Source organism: Marmota flaviventris, chromosome 11 (assembly GCF_047511675.1).
Source record: "Marmota flaviventris isolate mMarFla1 chromosome 11, mMarFla1.hap1, whole genome shotgun sequence".
NCBI classification, from domain to species: domain Eukaryota; kingdom Metazoa; phylum Chordata; class Mammalia; order Rodentia; family Sciuridae; genus Marmota; species Marmota flaviventris.
The window spans coordinates 37,970,334-37,989,467 of NC_092508.1; the positions used below are offsets into that span (position 1 = coordinate 37,970,334).

At 40.3% G+C, this 19,134-nt stretch overlaps 1 protein-coding gene across 2 annotated transcripts in view; it reads left to right on the forward strand.

The window, feature by feature from the left end:
• Nucleotides 1–19,134, forward strand: part of Ankrd44 (ankyrin repeat domain 44) — a 298,968-nt gene that overhangs the window by 130,040 nt on the left and 149,794 nt on the right. For both annotated transcript variants that reach the window (XM_027924996.2, XM_027924997.2), the window contains exon 3: nt 18,868–18,946. In XM_027924996.2, coding sequence (XP_027780797.1) covers nt 18,868–18,946 — 79 coding nt within the window. The remainder of the gene's footprint in view (nt 1–18,867; nt 18,947–19,134) is intronic.

Below are 19,134 nucleotides of genomic sequence, written 5' to 3' on the forward strand. Positions count from 1 at the left end.
TTCTCTTCTCTTACCCAGTTTTATTATGAAAATTATTAGAAAATCCTTCTGTTCATTTCATAAAATGAGTCAAACAATTTATATCATTGCTGTGTCATTTTAAAGTGTGTTATTTAAAAGAGGTCCAAATTTAAAAGCTGCATGTAAATACATGCTCATGGTTACTATGAAACACTGCTTTTATTGCTTAGCTTTCAGAGTGAATGGTTCCCAATGCATCTCATCCATAATGCTCACACAAATTTTATTTTATTGGTACCAGGGATTGAACTCAGGGGCACTTGACCACTGAGCCATGTCCCCAGCCCTGTTTTGTATTTTATTTAGAGACAGGGTCTTGCTGATCTCCTTAGTGCCTCACTATTGCTGAAGCTGGCTTTGAACTCGCAATCCTCCTGCTTCAGCCTCCTGAGCCCCTGGGATTACAGGTGTGCATCACCACGCCTGGCATAAATTTTATTTTAATAGTGTTTGCTCTCAAGAAATCTTCAGCAGTTGAGACCAGTGTGTTCATTGTCTTCTATGTGCAGAGTAGCATTTTCTGAGCATCTCTAGTGTTCAAAATGCCTCATGCCTTTGGCCTCCTGGTTCCCCATCCCTCTTCCTCATGGTGCTCACTGTCAGGAAATCAGATACACCTCATGTGACTCATGCACAGTGGTCAGTGCTCACTCTGTTTGTCACCCCAGTAATTGCAAGGGGCTATGGCTGTGGTTAGATGTTGTTCATTAAAGATGAAAGGCTTGTCCAGTCAGCACCTGTGTCAGGTGACACTTCCCTTAGTGTCTGGAACAGTTCCATTTTGTTTTCTGATCCTATGTATCTTCAGTCGTGGGTTCTAATGCAGCGGATGTTTACTTGGCCCTTGGACATGTTTTTCTGCCTCCTATTTGAATGGTACCATCTTGATTACCCTGGAATTTAGGTGAGACTGGGCAGGATGTCTCCTCATCCTTCCCCACCTCTGTCTCCACTCCATTCCTTCTCACTTTTCCCATTAGCTAGCCAGAGGGGGCATGTTAGGAAAAAGATGAAATCATGGATTAATCATAATAGGCAACATTTGTTGAATGCTAACCATACAGTAGGAACTGTGCCAAGTGCTTTATAAGCATCATTTCACCTCACAAATTCCCAGGAGGGAAATAATATTATCATCCTCATTTTCCAGAGCAAAAAAACAAACAAACAAAAAAAAAAACAGTGGCTTAGAGAAGGGTCCAGTAGCTCACCCGAGGTCATATGGCTCTTGGTGTCAGAGACAGGGTTTGAATCTGAGCTTTTGACCTCCAGAATCCACTAGGGTGTGTTGCCATCTTCAGAGGTGGCTAAAAGCCAAGGCAGAATAAACTGAGTGCAAAGTCTAGAGAATTTGGAGGAAGGTCTGGAGGAGGGAGGTTTGAGGGCTGGGCCTCTAAAATAAACAAGACATTTTAGGAGTGTAGAAAATGAAGAGGAAGGCCTGACCTTACAAAGGCATGGTGGCAGAAAAGCAAGTGTGTGGGCCCAAGAGGGGTCCCATGACAGGGGTGGGGCATAATGGGAGGTGTGGGAATCCAAAAGTAGAACATGGACTGTGGTGTCCCAGCTGGGAGAGGAGGGCTTCCTCCCCACGCACACTCAGGGCTCAGTGTGGTGCAAAGCCTTTCTTTTTTCCTCACTGAAGAGGCAGTACTGTGGAGGAAGGGCTGAGGGCAGAGGGCTGCTCTTCAGCTGGTGGAAGCACATGACCTGCCTGACCCCACAGTACAGCGGCCCCCAGAGAACAGAGGGGGCCTCAGAGGGAAAGGGCTTCCGGTATCCAGCCCTCCGTGCTGCCTGGAAACACCAGCACAACAGCTGTGCTCCCTGCCTCTTCAGCTGCCCTTCCCCACACCCTTGACCTTGTGCTGCTTCAGGAGAGGGGTCAAGAGCAGCAGAGCAGCAGCTACTAAGGGGTCCTGCTGCCCACTCACAGCTGGTAGTGTCTGAGGCCAGGCTTCCAGTGACCTGAGGAACATAGAAAGTCCACATTCAGTCTTGTTGGAAATAATAGCCTCTCACACTCTGAATGAAGTTTCCCATGAATCCTGGTCCTAGCCCAGCGACACGGATGATCTGAGGCGTGGTTCTCCCAGCACACCTTGGCCTCCCTGTGAAGTCCATCCTGCTGGGAAATTCTTGAGGGACTGAGAAACTTTGGGACATTGTTTCCTTTTCTTCTTATATATTGTGAAGTACTTGGACCAAATCTCTCCCTCACTGCAATCTCTTCAACACTCTTCTTTTCAAAAACAGTATTGATATTCTCCATCAGCAACACCCCCTTCCTAGCTCCTGGCCCACATTGCCTTGTTAATGGGCATCACCAACCTGCTTTCTCTACTTTTCAAGTCTCTGTTCCAACATCCAGATTTCTCCTGCCTGGAAATATTCCATATCAGTAGTTTCATTTTAATGAGAGCCTCTAATCATTTTATGTGCATGTGGGGGCTAGTCAGAGACAATTGTATACATGTTTATACAGCTCTAAATAAAAAACCTAACTCTGTTGGTTTTCTCATTTGACAAACCACTGGGCTCCCAGGAACTGGAATTTTCAGATGCTCTCCATGTCATATGAAGTCACTCTCTAGGTGTTATATGTGAGGTTGCACAGAAACAAGCAGTCCACAACAGGCAGACTTCACTGGAGGGCGGCGGGTAGGTGAGCATCATTGATAAGGAACACTAGCTGACCCCCATAGCTTCTTGTTACCACCTTCTGAGCAAACCTGCTTTTCCCATCCATAGGATAAGAAAGATTTAAATCATGCATCCAGTTGAGGGCAACAAAATTGATAGGAAGGTTGAAGGGATAAACTCTAAAACAGCCCTCTTGTGACGGACTGAAGGGGTTGGTTGATCTCTTCAAGAGTCAAGTTTAGAGGTGGACAAGAGCTCCACCCCCAATAATGTGGTACCCAGTCCATTCAGACCTTTGTAGACAACCAGTTCTTTGTCTCACCCCAGATGCCTGCAGGTCACCCTCAGATCCTTTTCTTCCTGGGGTATAGTTTCAATAAAGATAAGACAAATCAAGTCATTATTCCTTTTTTCCTCCAAGACATACTGAAAACTAACTGTATGCCAGATATAGTGCTCCAAGACATACTGAAAACTAACTCTATGCCAGAGTTGAAGACTAAGCCTGCCCCGCATCCACAGTACAGTTAGTGGCAGGGGTCGGGGTGGGATGCAGAAGTAGCCAGGGCCAGTAGTCAGATGTAAAGATAACTTCTCAAAAACCCCTAGTGTGGAGCAAGGGCAGTTCAGTGGACAGTTGGAAGAGGTTTCAGAAGAAAGGTCTTGAGCTGAGTGTGGAAAGACTCTTCCAAGTGACCCCAAACCACAAAGCAAGGGCTCCCTGTTTTGCAGCTTTAAGGTAAAATATTGTTCTTATGTTTTATCAATGGGCCCTGCTTCTTCTCAAGAGGGAGTTGATCACTGCCAGCAGTCTTGGCTTTGGCAGGGAAAATGTAGAAGGAATCCATCAGGTTCACAGCAAATGGAAATACAGATTCTTAGAAATGTTGCTTAAGAAATAGACCAGGGGTCATAGAGTTTGGCTGGGTTTGTCCAGGGCATTCAAGGAATAAAGCCCAGTCATTTTGTCAGTTTTAAGATGGGAAGAGAAGTCTGTGTTATAACACTGTGCTTAAAATCTAAGCAGATCATCTTGGGGTTGAAATTGGGGAATGACCTGAGATTAATACTGATTTAGGCATATAGGCAAATGCCACATGCCAGGACATACTGTAGGCTAAGGTATTTAGGCCAATGGATTACTATAGGTAATGAAGCCTTCTGGGGGATTTCAGGATTAAACATAAAGCACACCAACGACTGTGGGGCTGGGTGAAGAGGGGAGTGATGGAAGAGTCACTTTTCTATGCCATGAGACTATGGCTTGGTGTAAGCTGACAAATTTCCCTGTGTTAGTCAGCTTTCCATTGCTATGACAAAAATACCTAAGATTAATCAACTCAAGTGAAGTAAGGTTTGTTTTGGCTCACAGTTTCAGATGTTTTGGTCTATGATCAGTTGGCTCTGTTGTTTCTGGGCCTGTGGTGAGGCAGAGCATTATGGTGGAGAGGATATGGCAGAACAAAACTTCTCACCTCAAGGCAGCCAGGACGTAGAGAATTGCAGGGATGGGAAGGGACAAGGACAAGACATACCCTTCAAAGACATGTCCCCAGAGACCTGCTTCCTCCAACTAAGCCCTACCTCCTGAGGCTTCTACCACTCCCCAATAGCACCACCAGCTGGTACCAAGTCTTCAACACATGAGCCTTTGGGAGATATTCTAGATCTAAACTATAACAGTCCTTAGCCAAAGGAAATAGAAGGCTGATGTGCTAGGGAGATATGCCTATATCCGTCCATCTGGAGGTCAGATTGCCCAGAGAGGTGTGGTAGACTTTAAATCTAGAGCAGCCAGGAGGTGCTGGACCCTCACTGATTGAACCTGTGTCCTGTTTTGTTTTCCAGTCATTATTTTATAATTCAAAGGAATAAACAATCTTACACAATTTAATATGTAGACCACTTTTATAAATGCATATGGTATGGAAAGCAAGATACATTTAAGTTAAAAATCATTCATTTCCATGAATACATAAGCTCAATAGAAAAAAAAAAGGTATTACTTGCCAACAAGAAAACCATCCAAATATATATTAATGTTTAATCCATCCATGGAATGCCATATTCCCATATCCTCTCTGGTGTTGAGAACAGGGTATTTGAGATTTTTGTAGAGAAAGACCCTATTCTTGCCTTCTTTGTGCTCTCAGAAGCCAGATTGTCAAGTGAGAATCCCTAGGGGACTCTTAGCTCACATGAAGAAATGCCAGTCAGTCTTGAAATACAAGGACTTAAAGTTGGGTTAGGGAAAAATATACTCTAAAGTCCAGTTTTAAGAAGGGCACATGCATCTCAAGTGGCCATTTCTCTGATGGCAGGTGAAGGTTTGTTTGAGAGTGTCCTGGAGCTAGAGAGGTGCATCCCCCATATCCTTTGTTTGAGCAGTGCTCTGAGGTAACCACCTCTGGGTTCTGGGACCACTCGTATCAATATATAAATAAGGGGTTTGGACGCCTGCCATTTTGCACCTACCTTACTAAGTGGAAAGCATTGTATGGGAAACATTGTAGTATCTTTGGCTTTTTAGTCCACTGACTCAATTTAGAAAGAGAATAGGTGAATGCTTCCTTGCTTGGTGATACAGAAAATATACAAATAGCCACACAAATAACCTGGTTATTTGCCCGAGGACCTTTTACCAGGCTGTAGTGGGTTTACTTCTAAGTGACCAAACGGGGGCTTTTTTGGACAGCAGAATTGTCTTGGGCTGCAAAATACTCTTCTCAAGGGTCAGAAGGATTTGGTGAGGATGTTTGGGGATGACGATTCACTGGTTTTAGCTTAGGGGAGAAGAAAAGGGGCACAGCATTGAACCCCCAAGGCAGCTCCCATTTGTCCAGGTGTTAACCAGAGCTGGATCTGCTGGGCTACTGATGGAATGAGAAAGGAGGCCTTCAGGACAGTAGGGATATATTCTGAGCAGGGATTAGAATATATTGATGTTTGAGGTGGTTCTTCTGTGGGTCTCAGGAAATGAAGGATGAAGAATGTGTGGACCAAGTCTAGAGTCTGAAAGAGGAAAGAGGCTTCAATTACCTGCAGGTTGAGGTCAGATAGTCACAATGGTCAGGATACACGATATGATGGTTGACCACTTCAGCAGAAAAGAAAGGCAGGCAAAGCCCAGCAATGGGCTGGCTTTGGGCAGCGTCATTCCTTCTACTTGTAAAAATATAATTTCTTAACAAAATTGTTCCTCCAGAAGCTGTTCTGCATCCTTGTTTTCTTCTATAGTCACCATAGGAACTAAAAAACATCAAGATAAGCCACAAAGATGTCAATAGTAATCACAATAATAGAAAGGCTAATATTTATCAGACATCTAGTCAGTAATGATGATCCTATTTTCATTTTATAGAAAAGGAAAATGAGTCTCAGGCTAGTTGATTTATTTGCCCAAAGGCATAGAGCTCGTAAGTGGCAGAGGGGGGATTTCCAAGTCAGGTTGTTCTGACTCCAGAGTCTTCATTCTCCCTAAATGGAAGTGGGGGGTGGGTGCACATGTGTGCACGGCACTTCTGCTTATCCTACAGGTTACTTGCTAGAAAAGATCAGAGTAAGTAGGACCCAAGACTTCCACAGTGCTATGAGGACAATGGAAACAGGTTCTTCCCTGGAGAGGACTCCTTACTGGTTAACTAACATCCCATGTAGTATTGTTGAGAGAACACAGAGAATGTTGTCAGGAAATCCAGGGTCACCAAATATTGGTGTGTCACTTTGGGAACATCACTTAACTCTCTGAGTCATCCTTGATTCCTGTCCAGTAAAATGGGAATAACAATTTCTACATGATCAGCCTTCCTGGATTTTCTGTAGGATCAGCCGTTGCATTTAGAATGGTGCTTTGGCAACTTTAGGGTACATCAGACAAATTATAGTTTTACCTTTTTAATCACAAATGTACTTCTTTGTCATTTATAGAGAAACACATTCACATATCAATTATTTAAAGCCGACTGTAAGATAATGAAAGCTTTGGATAGGACATATTGTCTGGTGCTTTGCTGTTTATAGACTCGTTTTGTTGTTGTTTTTAAATAGGAAGCTCTTCTTATTTACAAAAGGAATTTGATTTTCTTGTTTCTAGACTATGAGACTTGAAACACAAAAAAAAAGGGTAGAACACCCATAAAATTATTCACCCAGAGGCACTCACAGTTCACATGTTAGTGTGTTGGGCTGATCTGATGTCTTTGGGTCCAGATAACTGCATTGGTGATTTTTATTATCATTATTGTACATCCACTCTGATTCTAAAATATTTACATGGATGCTGAAAAAAAATTGTAAAGGGAAACTATTCATTTTAGTTAAAACAGTTTTTCTATGGGCTATAGAAACTTTGTTTGAAACTTTTGCTTTTAATTCAGAGGAGGGGGGGGGGCAATAACTAAGATTTATTGTTGTGTCCAGAGCTGACACCTTTCAATGTTGCCTCCTTTCTTCATGACACATCATTTCTTTCTCCAGTTGGTATTTTCTAACACTGTGTGTGTCTTTTCTTTGCTGATGGGTGTGTTGAATATGAGTCTTCTTCAGAGGAAGCCTTCTATCTGCAGTCAAGAGAACTCACTTCTTTCAGACTCCATGGAAGCAGAGCCCGTCTCTCGAATACTGACATATCCTCAGTTAAGCAGCACATGGTGTGCCCCGGGTTAACAATTGTGCCAATTTTATGAATGAAGGGGGGCATCACTGCCATTAAAAGTTGTGTGACCTTGGACAAAAAACGAGAGTTTGGATGTCTCCAGTTCAAATATTTCTACTTCAAATATTTTATGATTCTAGACTTGTTGAGATTTTCATTCTAATACCATGTGGTCACTTAACTGGCAACAAATGTGTACCTTTGCCAGCCCCCTTATATGTATGAAAAACTAGCAGTTATCTCTCTTTAACTTTTCATGAGTTTCCAGCTGATTATGCAATTTTCTTAATTATTTACCTTTCATGTTAGACATTTATGTTTGTTGAATAAATTAGTGAAGTAATTAAAAGAGACAGTGAGCCTGTGGCAGGGCCCTAACTGAAACTAGACTGCTTGCCTTGCTGGTGAGTGTATTGGAACCAAGAGCAGTTCCTATCCATGGGCTCCCTTACTACACTTACCAGAAAGACGTGGCCACCATGTATTCAAGAATTAGTGTTCCTTTGTGGAAAATGATTTCACAAATGCATCACATTTAAAGACTCCTCTATTCAACATGCTCGGGGTGCTGCAACAGAGCAATTGTGAACTTAATTAGCTTTCAGTCTATGGGGGAATGGCCTTGCTTTGAAGACCTGCTTTAGTTGTCACCATAAGCTCCTGATGGTTGTCCCTGCAGTGGGTGGATGTACTTAATATCATTGTTTCATCGATGATGAAGCAGAGTGTCTTGGCCAGTATTCCACTCTGTGGGACTTAATGACTGGAACCCCTTTCCACGTTCAATTTCTACTGGTTCTCAAGCGATGTTCCTGGCCAAATGATATCGGGCATCGCAGGTAGATGGTATTCCAGCAGCTTTCCCAAGTGGAGACTGCTCTGAAAGGGCTTCTCTCACTTGTGAGTTTCTGGGCACAGTGAAATCTCAAGCATCCTCTGGCTATCCAGTGCTGACATACTGCAGTGTGCCCACAGGTCAGGCATAAACCATTCATCTTTCCACTTGTACTTAATTTTCTAGATTTAGTTTCTACATCCTTCTTTCTCGATACACATTTTTCAGAGAATTCAGTTATCAAAACAAATAGTTCTAAGGGATTTTGAAGAGAAACCTTATTTGTGCATATTTTAAAATCCATACACTTTAACCCACCAGGCCATCCTTTCACAAGGACTTTACTTTTATGTCTGTATATGAGCAGGATATGACATGAGTTGACTCTAAATTAACTCATTATTGGTTGACTGGACTTTGGCATTTCTTCTTTCTTCATTAGCTGAGTTTATCCTGTTGTGTTGGTGTACTTTTTAATTTTTAAATATGCCTTTCTTTGGGGGGAAGAAGAAGGAAAGAGAACAGGAAGGTACTAGGGAATGAGATCAATCAAATTATGTTTTGAGCATATACAGATCTGTCAAACAAATCCCACTGTTATACATAATTATAATATACCAATAAATCATAAAAATAAACAAATATGCCCTTTTTATGTGGCATAAGAGTGAGAAAATGTTTTATTTGCCTGCTTATGTATTTTAAAACAGCTTTATGGACATACAATTGATACACAATAAGCTACGCATATTTAAAATGTATAGTTTGTGAAGTTTTGACCTGTGTACACCCATGAAGCCATCAGTGTATCCATTGCCCCGAGAAGCTTCCTTTTACCCTGGGTCATCCCTTCATCTAACCCTTCCCAATCTCTCCCTCAGCCTCCTCAGGCAGCCACTGATCTTTGTGTCTTGTACTTTAATTTGCATTTCTTAGAATTTTATGTAAATGTATTTTGCAGTGTCTATTCTTTTTTCCTGGCTTCTTTCATTTGGCACAACTCTTTCGATTCATCTATGTTGTGACATATATCAATAGTTCATTCCTTTTAATTGCTCATCAGTGTTCCATTATATAGCAATACTGCCATTCGTCCATTTAGCTGTTATTGATGGAATTTTGGATTACTGCCAATTTGGGGTTGGAAATAAAGATGCTATGATTATGCTTGCACAAGTCTCTGTAAGGACATAGGCTTTTGTTTTTCTTGGGTAAATACCCAGGAATAGAATACCTATATCATATGGTAGATGTATATTTAACTTTTTAAGAAATTGCCAAGTTGTTTTCCAAAGTGGTTGTGCCATTCTTCATTCCCAGCAGCAGCATACGAACGGTCCAGTTTCTCTACCACTTCACCAACACTTGGTGTCACCAGCCCTTCTAATTTTAGCAAGTATGTAATATGGCTTTAATTTGCCTTTTCTAATGTCTAATGATGTTGAATATTGTTTCATGTGCTTGTTAGCAGTATATCCTCTTTGGTGAAATTTCTGTTCACATCTTTTGTTTAATTTTGGTTGGATTGTTTTCTTTCATATTGTTGAGTTTTGAGTGTCTTTTTACATCCTACTTGGAAGTCCTTTATCCAGCATATGCAAATATTAAAATATTTTCTCCATCTGCAGCTTGTCTTCATTCTCTTAACAATGTGTTTCAAAGAAGTTATTAATTTTGATGAAATGTTATTTATCAATTTATTCTTTTATAGATTGTAGTTGGTGTCAGATCTAGGGGTCTGTTTTTCCTTTAAGTATTTTATAATTTTAAGATTTTTTTATTATTAGCTACACATGACATTACAATGATCTTGGCAATTCATACATTTGAATAAATTGGGGTATAATTTCTCATTTTTCTGATTGTACAGATTTCAGAATCACATTGGTCATACAGTCACCTATATACATACAGCAATCATAAAGTCTATTCTATTCTGCTGCTATAATTTTAAGTTTTGTTTTTCATTCTGGGATCCATTTTTTATTTCATATTTGTCTAGAATGCAAGGTATAGATTTGTAACTGAAAGTTTGGTCCTTGTCCTCAATGCCAATCTAATGATGAAGACAAGGTCTTGAGAAAAAGGAAAACGTTTTATTGCTTGCTAGCAAAGGAGAAACAGAGAGTATTCCTGTTCCATAGCGTGTGATTCTGCCCATTATGGGGAATGGGGTTTTAAAAAAGGGGATTCAGAGAAAATGAGATTAGGGAGAAGAGATTAGGAAGGAAAAGATCAGGGAAAAGAAGGTCAGGAAAAAAAGAAAAAAAAAAACATGTAAGTTTCAGAGTGACAAGGGATATAGTCGAAGCATCAACTAAACCCCCGTTACAGGTTGACATTCACTTTTTTTGCATGTGAGCATCTAATTACTTCAGCACCTTTGTTGACAGGACTATCCTTTCACCATGAGTTCTCTTTGTACCAATACCATTTTGTTTTGATCACGTAGCTTTATAAAAAAAGTCTTAAAGTCAGGTAGTGTTAGTACTTTATTTTTTCTTGCTGATACTTTTCACATACGAGCTTTGACCTTGGGTCTACAGTATTAGGACAAGAGTGCTGATTGTAGCCATTTGGAGACTCAGCAAAAATGTGATCGATGGAATCAAATCTGCTCTTGAATTTGAGTTTTACAACTCACTAGCTCTGGAAAAGTTCCTTGTCATCTCAAAGTCTCAGGCTCCCCTCAGTAAAATGGGGACAGTCATATTTACCTCATAGTACTATTTTAAGGATAAAATTTGAACAATAAAATGTGATATAATCTTGATTACTATACATAATTTTATTTTAAAAATTTAATGTAACAAAACATCCAATATTAAGTTATGTAAGGCAAGTAAGATATCTCTGGCATTATCATTTCTCTTATTTTATCTTATATATTTTTGTAACAGTGGTCCACTCTGTGCTTTGAAGGTAGCCCTCGAAGCTCTGCCACTATAATTTATTTTTTAAATGGACATGTTTCTTTCTCTTCCTCTCTCCCTGTTCCTTTCTAATCTCTCCCCCTCTCTAGTCTCAGGGGAAACAGGATTACCTTTCTTCCCCATCCTAGGCAGAGTGATCTGTCCCCAAGTACACTCCCACCATAGGAATGAAATAAGCCAGACTTTGGGGATGGTACCAGAAAATATCAGAAATGACTATCTCCCAAATTAGCCAATGAATTACAACTCCTAACAGAGAACAGGAGGAATGTAGCCTTTGAATCATCTCCTTAAAAGCCTCCTCTTCCTGCTTATGGGCAGAATCACAGCCTTTGCGACAGGAGTCCCCTGTGTTTCTCCTTTGCTAGCAAACAATAAGCATTCTTTTCCTGTTTTCTCATAACCATGTCCTCATTATTGGATTGGCATTGGGTTAAGGACTGAGCTTGCAGCAGTAGTTTCAAGAGTTAGATACAGCTTTGAGGCTTGAACCTGTAATTTAAACATTTTTTTGAGTCAGAAAGATGTGCTGCTGTTTCTCATGCATCCATGTTACATTCAGATGGATGGATTAAAATACTAATAAGTGATGGTTAAATACAATTGTGCCATAATGGGAACCTGTGGGAGCAGAGGTGTGCCGTCACCTTTGAGGTGTATAAGACTTTAGCCCAGGAAGATCCAGCTGCCTGAGGTGATGCGCACATGAAGGATGAATGAGGATTACAACTTTAAATTTTCTCTTCTGGAGACTTACAGAAGACATCCATTCATCTCTGTCGTGTCTAGGTGAAGCATAACTTGAATTTTTGTTGAAAGTTGAATTAAACCATACAAAAAACCTCCATGTATCACAAGAGAAAAACCTAATTACTGGATTTACAGGTAGTTTGCAATCGAAGGAGGCAGAACATACAACGTCAGATAAATCGTATTGTTCAAGAGGAACAGGGACCATAACATCAAATACTGGCAAAGGTGTTGGAAATAGAAACTAATATTTGGCTGATAAATGTGTTAATTACTAAAAACTACTTTTGAAAGTTATTTGTCAATACCTAATAACATTGAATGGGTATATACCCTCGGATCCAGAATTTCCTTTTCTTGGAAACTGCACACAGAGAGACGTGTTCGAAGCTGTGCACTGCCACACTATTTGTGATAGTGAAGAATTGAAAACAACAACCCCCTCAAACACACACTCTCTCCCTCTTTGCATTTCTGAACCATGGCATTTTATCCCTGAAGGCATTTTTAAAAGCAGGGTTCTGAGGCAGCCATAGAAAATGTTAACATGTTTGTGTTTGCCAATGGGCACATGTAGGTCTGTTACATAAATACTTCTCCATATTTATGAAGAGTTAAAAATTGCAGTAAACACAAAAATTTTTTTTGAGAGACATGACATTTGTTTTCTCCTCTTTGCTTTCCTTTCCCCCTTCCAGGCTCCAGTTCCTCACCTTAAGACTCAGCCTCCTTCCCATTTTGCACGTTGCTGGATTTAAATCTGTCTTTGGCTTTTTTACTCATGTGATTTCAAGTATCTCCAAGGTACCTATTTTGTGTTCAGAGTTTCTTCTGACATGACTTGCCTCTGATTGTCTCTGTTCAGTATCATGAAGTTCCTTAGGTCTAAGCTGAACTTTATTTCCCAGATTCTTTGATTTTAGTGGAAGTTTGGGTCGATGATTGGAATTTAACTTTTATATTTCATGGACTTGTTTTCCTAATACTGTTCCATCTGTCTGCCTTAGTATGTAAGATATTCATATGTAGGAAGGAATGTTTGTTTTGTTGTAAGATATTTCAAATGCAAAGTGGATCATGCACTTGTAGCTGATAATTTCCAAAGCATGTGATAATCAATTCTTAATCTTCAAAACTGAGGCTTGGGGGTGCCCCCTCAACTTCCTGTCTACATAGTATTTTTAGCTGCCAGAAGGCCTCTCTGCCCATGTCAAACTCACTTTGCATGCACATACTTCAAGTTCCTTGTTTTCTTTCATCTGTTTCTTCTTTGGTAAACAGACGACTCAGAAACTTCCTCTGCCTGATCTTTCTATGACATACTGCAAATTTAGCTCAGCCCCAGCTGGCTGTGTGTGTGTGTCTTTGGCTATTCATAGAAAGGGAGGGTTTATTTTCCTTCCTTCTAGAAGAGCCTGGGTCTTCTCTCTTCTCATGAGTCTGAATCTGTATGCAAAGGGCTGTTTGGAGTCAGAGCTAATGTGTGATGGAAAAAAAGACCTTCCTTTTGTGTACTTGGACAAGCTTTTGAAGCTATGGTGATGAGCCAGTTCTGGTGTGTGTTAGTCTTAATGTGCTTGTTTTCAAGTTATTTCCCCCCTTGTATCTATGGGTGTTGTGAAAATCTATGTGCCACTCACTATCTTTTGGTCATCATAGAAAGTCCAGTTGGACAAAAGATAGAGACAAATGGTGAGTGTGCTTAGCTGGGCACTGTGCCTAGAAGTGCTCTAGGCCTGGCCTGGTCCTTGACTTTAATTTTGAACCAGAAATGACCCCTAAGGCAGCCAGTAAGGCTTATGTTTGGCTGGGTGATGGACCTGGAAGTCTGGCCCAGGGCTTCCAAAGTTCCCAGATAAGCAGGAGTCACCAGGGACTGAGCAAGGGGGTCCTGAGCAAGTTTCGTTTATTTCTCATTTCAAAAGAAATTTTTTTTCCTTGTCTGTTGAGACTTTCTGTCTAGCCTAATACATAATTAGATGAGCTTGTTGGGGAAATTCACTAAGACATTAGTCTCGTTGCATTTGATAATTTTCATAAATCACTTGACATTATGAATATCATTATTGCCACTACCCTGTTGCTATTTTTGTTCAAAAGTCCAATATTCAGAGACTGTATTATGAGTTTCTTCAGGGTGGGAAGACTGGATCTTTTAAGCTTTGTATTCCTAACATCTAAACAATGTCTGGCATATAAAAGTGTTTTTTTTTTTTTTTTTGGTGCTGGGGGCTGAACCCAGGGCCTTGTGCATGTGAGCTCTATCCCTAGCCCCTAAAAGTTTTAAAATTAATGTTTATGTCTAGAAAATATGGCTGAATAAATCATTATAATATATAACACAAAATCACCATGCTTAGTTTTCCTTCTTTCCCTCCTTCTTTTTCTACTCTTCCAGCTTTCATCCCTTTTAGACCAAAGTTTTAGATTATTTCTAACATCATGTGTTGGGACTGCTTCCCATAATACTTCCTTCACGTTTCCCTCAACCCAGTTTTTAGGGATTGGGGAATGGGAGTCTCACTATCTCATTGTGTTGCCCAGGCTGGTCTTGAACTCCTGGGCCCAAATGATCCTCCCACCTTAGACTCTCAAGTAGCTGGATTACAGGTGCATGCCATCACACCTGGTTTCCAAATTTGTTGTTTTTCAGAAACAGTGTTTTTTCCCCCTAGGCTTTGTCTGTAATGTCCTAAGTTGTTTTAAACATGATGCCTAATCTCTATCTGATTCTATCATCACCTCAAGTTCTTGCTGGTGATGTCTGCTGACTCTTGCTGTGGTGAATTGTGTTCACCAGGGTCTTGTGGCTTAGCATGTGAGTTCGACTTTGATGGAGATCTAATCTCTGGGCGTCCTGGGTTTCCTGGATAGAGAGCACATCTCTCCAGCTACATTTTGTTTTAGTGTGTCTTAAACCCCACTTTTATGCCTATTTTCAACTTGAAAGTTCCTGTACTATGAAAGTATCGTAAATTCAGAACCCCAAAACACAGAGGGTGAACTCTGGGATTGCAGATGTTCAGTGGAAACATCTTTGTTCCCCCACTAAAAGCCCAGGACAAGGCGTCTCTTTGTCATCAGGCCATGTGAATGTTTGGCTGTTTTCAAGTTTGCCGTTTCACTGCAAGGGTCTTTCCTTGTGTGAAGGGCTCAGTTCTGATTCTCTGCCTGTCTCCTGTCCCCTGTCCCGTGTTAAGGTTGTTAAGTCCCACACCCCTGGTGTATTGACTTCTGCCTCCAGCTTTGGTTCCCAGTTTACTCTCCATTTCTGGGCCTTTCTATTTAATTTCTTATAAGCTCTTTTAAAGAATGTCTACTGTATTTTGTCACATTTTTTTTCCTAGCATTTCTTTGGGATTATAATGAAAAGGCTTTTAGACTGTTAAGGCAACCTGTAAGATAGTGTTTTTACTTTCATTCTTATCAAGAAAAAAGTTTCCATTTGGGTGCTAGGACACCTAATTCTTTGACATCAATTTGCTCTGTTGGGCAAATTGTACAACCTACGCAGGGCTCACATTTTTTTCCCATTAAATGGTGATAAGGTTGAAGAACACTGTTGTAAAAGGTCTGTCTCCCCTTATAGGAATGTTACGAGATCAAGAGGCAGAATAGATGAGAAGGCATTATAGAAGAAATAAAATAAAAGCACTCAATAATTTCCAGATAAATTTGTTTTTTCTTCTAGACACCCTAGGGTTATCTTTGACCTTGAACCCATTTTTACTGATATATTATTACCAGTATTTCCTTTTCTTCCAAACCACCTCCTTCTATCATTGTATCTCCTGCTCTATTATTTTAACTATGGCAAAGTAGGGAGGCCTTGTAGTTAGAGTATGTAATGCAACCTTCTGGCCAATTTCAGCTTATTAAATATGGTGATTACTGTGGCTCCATCATCCACCCCTCAATTTGTGATCCTTGTACACAGCTCAGTTCCTTGCTATAGAACAGGTGTTAGCAACCCTTGGTTAGTAGTGGAAATACACTGTTATTTTGGTTAAGGTCTTTATAGCACATGTGATTTTTTATATTCTGCTGCTTCTGTGAGCTAAACAACTGCTGCCTGAATACAGTTCTTCTCTGAAATTACCTGTCCATGTCACTGAAGGGGAGTGGCAATGACCATAGTTGTCCTGGAAGCTGCAGGGAATCTTTGCATCTTGACAGTAACACTGGGATTCATAAGATTTTTAAAAATATTTTAATATTTATTTTTTAGTTTTCAGTAGACACAACATCTTTATTTTATTTGTATGTGGTGCTGAGGATCGAACCCAGTGCCCCGCGTATGGCAGGCGAGCGCGTTACCACTTGAGCCACATCTTCAGCCCTCATAAGAATTTTTACAATATGATCTCACAGAGCACACCCTTTTTATATTAAAGAAAATTTAGCTTGAACAAGTTGTTTCATATCAGTAAAGCTAGAGTCAGTAAAGCCAGTCATATAATGACAGACCAACCAAATTTGCAAGGCAGGGAGAGATGTTGGAATTTTCTTGACTTTTCATTTAAGGCCAAGTTTTCAGAGCATTGACTTTGCTTCAGGTCAAATGAAGTCGTAATTTGGGTTGGAATAGTCCTTGTTTTAATCACTTGGGCAAGGTTGAATTTGTTGAACCAAACTCTGGATCTAATTCAATTCACAAAAGAACATATAATTATATAACTTTTATCCCAAGCCCCAGAAGTAAATTTTAAGTAGATATAATGAAGATTCAAAGGGAATGTGGAGTTAAAATGGAAATTTCTTAGGTATACCAATAGAATAAAAAGGAATAGAAAATATTTGTCTGATCCTGGTCTCATTTGTATAGTTCATTGCATAAATGAGTATATTTGATTCTCAAATAAGCAAATGCACTTTCAATCTTTAGTTTCAAAGACAGGGTAATGCAGTGTTATAGGTTTACCATGATCATGTATCTGACTGAACTCTCAAGTGCATATCATTATTTTATACTTATATGATTGCCTTTTTTTAGTTTTTTTTAATTGGTAGTGGACACAATACTTTTATTTTTATTTATATGTGAGGATCGAACCCATTGCCTTCCACATGTAAGGCAAGTGCTCTACCACTGAGCCACAACCCCAGCCCCATGATTGCTTTTTTGGAGGGGGCAATACTAGAGATTGAACTCAGGGGCACTTGAGCACTGAGCCACATCCCCAACCCTATTTTGTATCTTATTTAGGGACAGGGTCTCACTGAGTTGTTTAGCATCTCACTTTTGCTGAGGCTGGCTTTGAACTTGTGATCCTCCTGTCTCAGCCTTCCAAGCCTCTGTGATTTCAAGCATGTATCACCATGCCCAGCTATGTGATTGCTTTATTTCCCCTTGCCCATAGCAATTGTCTACAGCCATTCATAGACAACATAAGTTTCCATCTAATTCAAATTCATCTTTTTATCCACTTAATGTTAGTCCATCTCTTCATAAAACCATTTTCCAGAACCTCCAACAAATGGCCAGATTGGATGATCAATTCTTGTCACATCCCCTGTCTGCCGTCTGCTTTAGATATTAGTGAGCCATGAAGAGTGGAGGGCCTCAATGGTCAGAGCATAAAATAATATCCTTGGGCTAGTCAAGGGTTGGTAAATTGATTGTATAATTAAGTGATAATGGAAATGGTGATTAAAATCAATAGTGAATCCAAGAATCTGGAAACCAGAACACATGCTGGTTTTAGGAGAAACCATAAAGATGTAGCATCCAGGCTTTGGTCACCATTGTCATGGAGTAGTTGATGGAAGTTTGTGGAAGAAGCCAGGCATGTAGACTAGTTCAGTTCAGCCAATTTATGCTAAACACCAGCTCTGATGCTACTGTGAGAATAAAGGGGAACAAGAGCCGTTCTTTCCCTTCAGAAAGTTTCAGTCTTGGAGGAAAGAGATCACACACGTATCTATGCTGATGACAAGAGTGCCCACGGATGGTGCACTAGCCATGCGCCTGCTTCTGCTTACCTGGGCTTTATTTGCTCACATTATCTGGACTCCTCTTATCAGCCCTCAAAGGTAGATAGTATTATCTTTAATTGCAGGTGGGGAAGCTGTATTTTTTTCTCTGCATGTCATCATGCTCTCACCCTATCTTTGTATTGTGTCTCTCAGCACAACGTGTTAAGTGCCTGTCCAAGGACAGAAACTGGGGTCTTATAGGTAAAGGTCAGACCTTAGCTCTGTTACTTACCTTTGAGGTTTTGAGAAATTTATCAATCTATCTGAGTCACACTTTTCTCATCTGTAAAACAGAAACTAAATCTGCCTCCAGCTCTCAGCTTAAATATCAACATCCTTAGAAAGGCCTTACCGTTTTTACTCCCATCTCTATAATCTCCAAGTCCCGTTTTGTTTGAAATCGCAGTCTCTAGCACCACATCTGAAATGATCTCATAGGTTGTTTATTTATGTGACTATTGTCAGCCTTCCCACTGGAATGCACATTTCATGAAAGCAGGGACCAGGCCTGTTGTGGTCACCCCTCTGACCCCAGAATTTGGTTTTGGCTGAGAGTAGGCATCCCATCAGCACTACGCAAAGGGGCAGGAGTCTAGGCAACAGTGGATAAGGACAGAAAGGAGAAAGTGACTGTACTTAAGTTTCATGGCCTTATGAACAATTCCACTGCGTTTCCTCAGAAGGAAAGTAAATCTTTGAAAGTTTTGCACTTTGTTGCTAAGGTAGGTTTGGAAAAATATATATTTTTTACCAGACTAAACATCTGAAAATAAATTGAGGCTCATCATCTAGTACATAATGGTCCATCCTTGACCTGATCTGGGCCATAATTAGGCAAATGTTATGCACAGACACAAAAAAATGGAATCTTTTGTGCATGTGACCATGGTGTATGCTAAGAGAAAATTATAACCAGACTCACCTCAGTTTGTGTTTGGCCTTCAAGCTCATTCCACAAGCCTTAACGTCAGAGGGAGCCACATGTTTTACCATCTACAGAAGGCACCTCCTGCTGCCAGTGACCTGTTGTATAACTTTGACATTGTTTATTTCAGGATTCTGAGAAACGAACCCCTCTTCATGTGGCCGCATTTCTGGGAGATGCAGAGATCATTGAACTCCTGATTCTGTCAGGTAAATAACACCTGTATTCAAACGTCAACTCTAGATAAAAGTTTAATTGACCCACTTACTAGACTGACTACTGCAGTAAGCCCAGACAAAACTTTCTTTATTATATTCATGGAAGTTTATTTGATCAGCAATTTAATCTGTGAAAGAAAGACAATGCAAAAAAACTTCATGTTTGAAAAATGACTTCT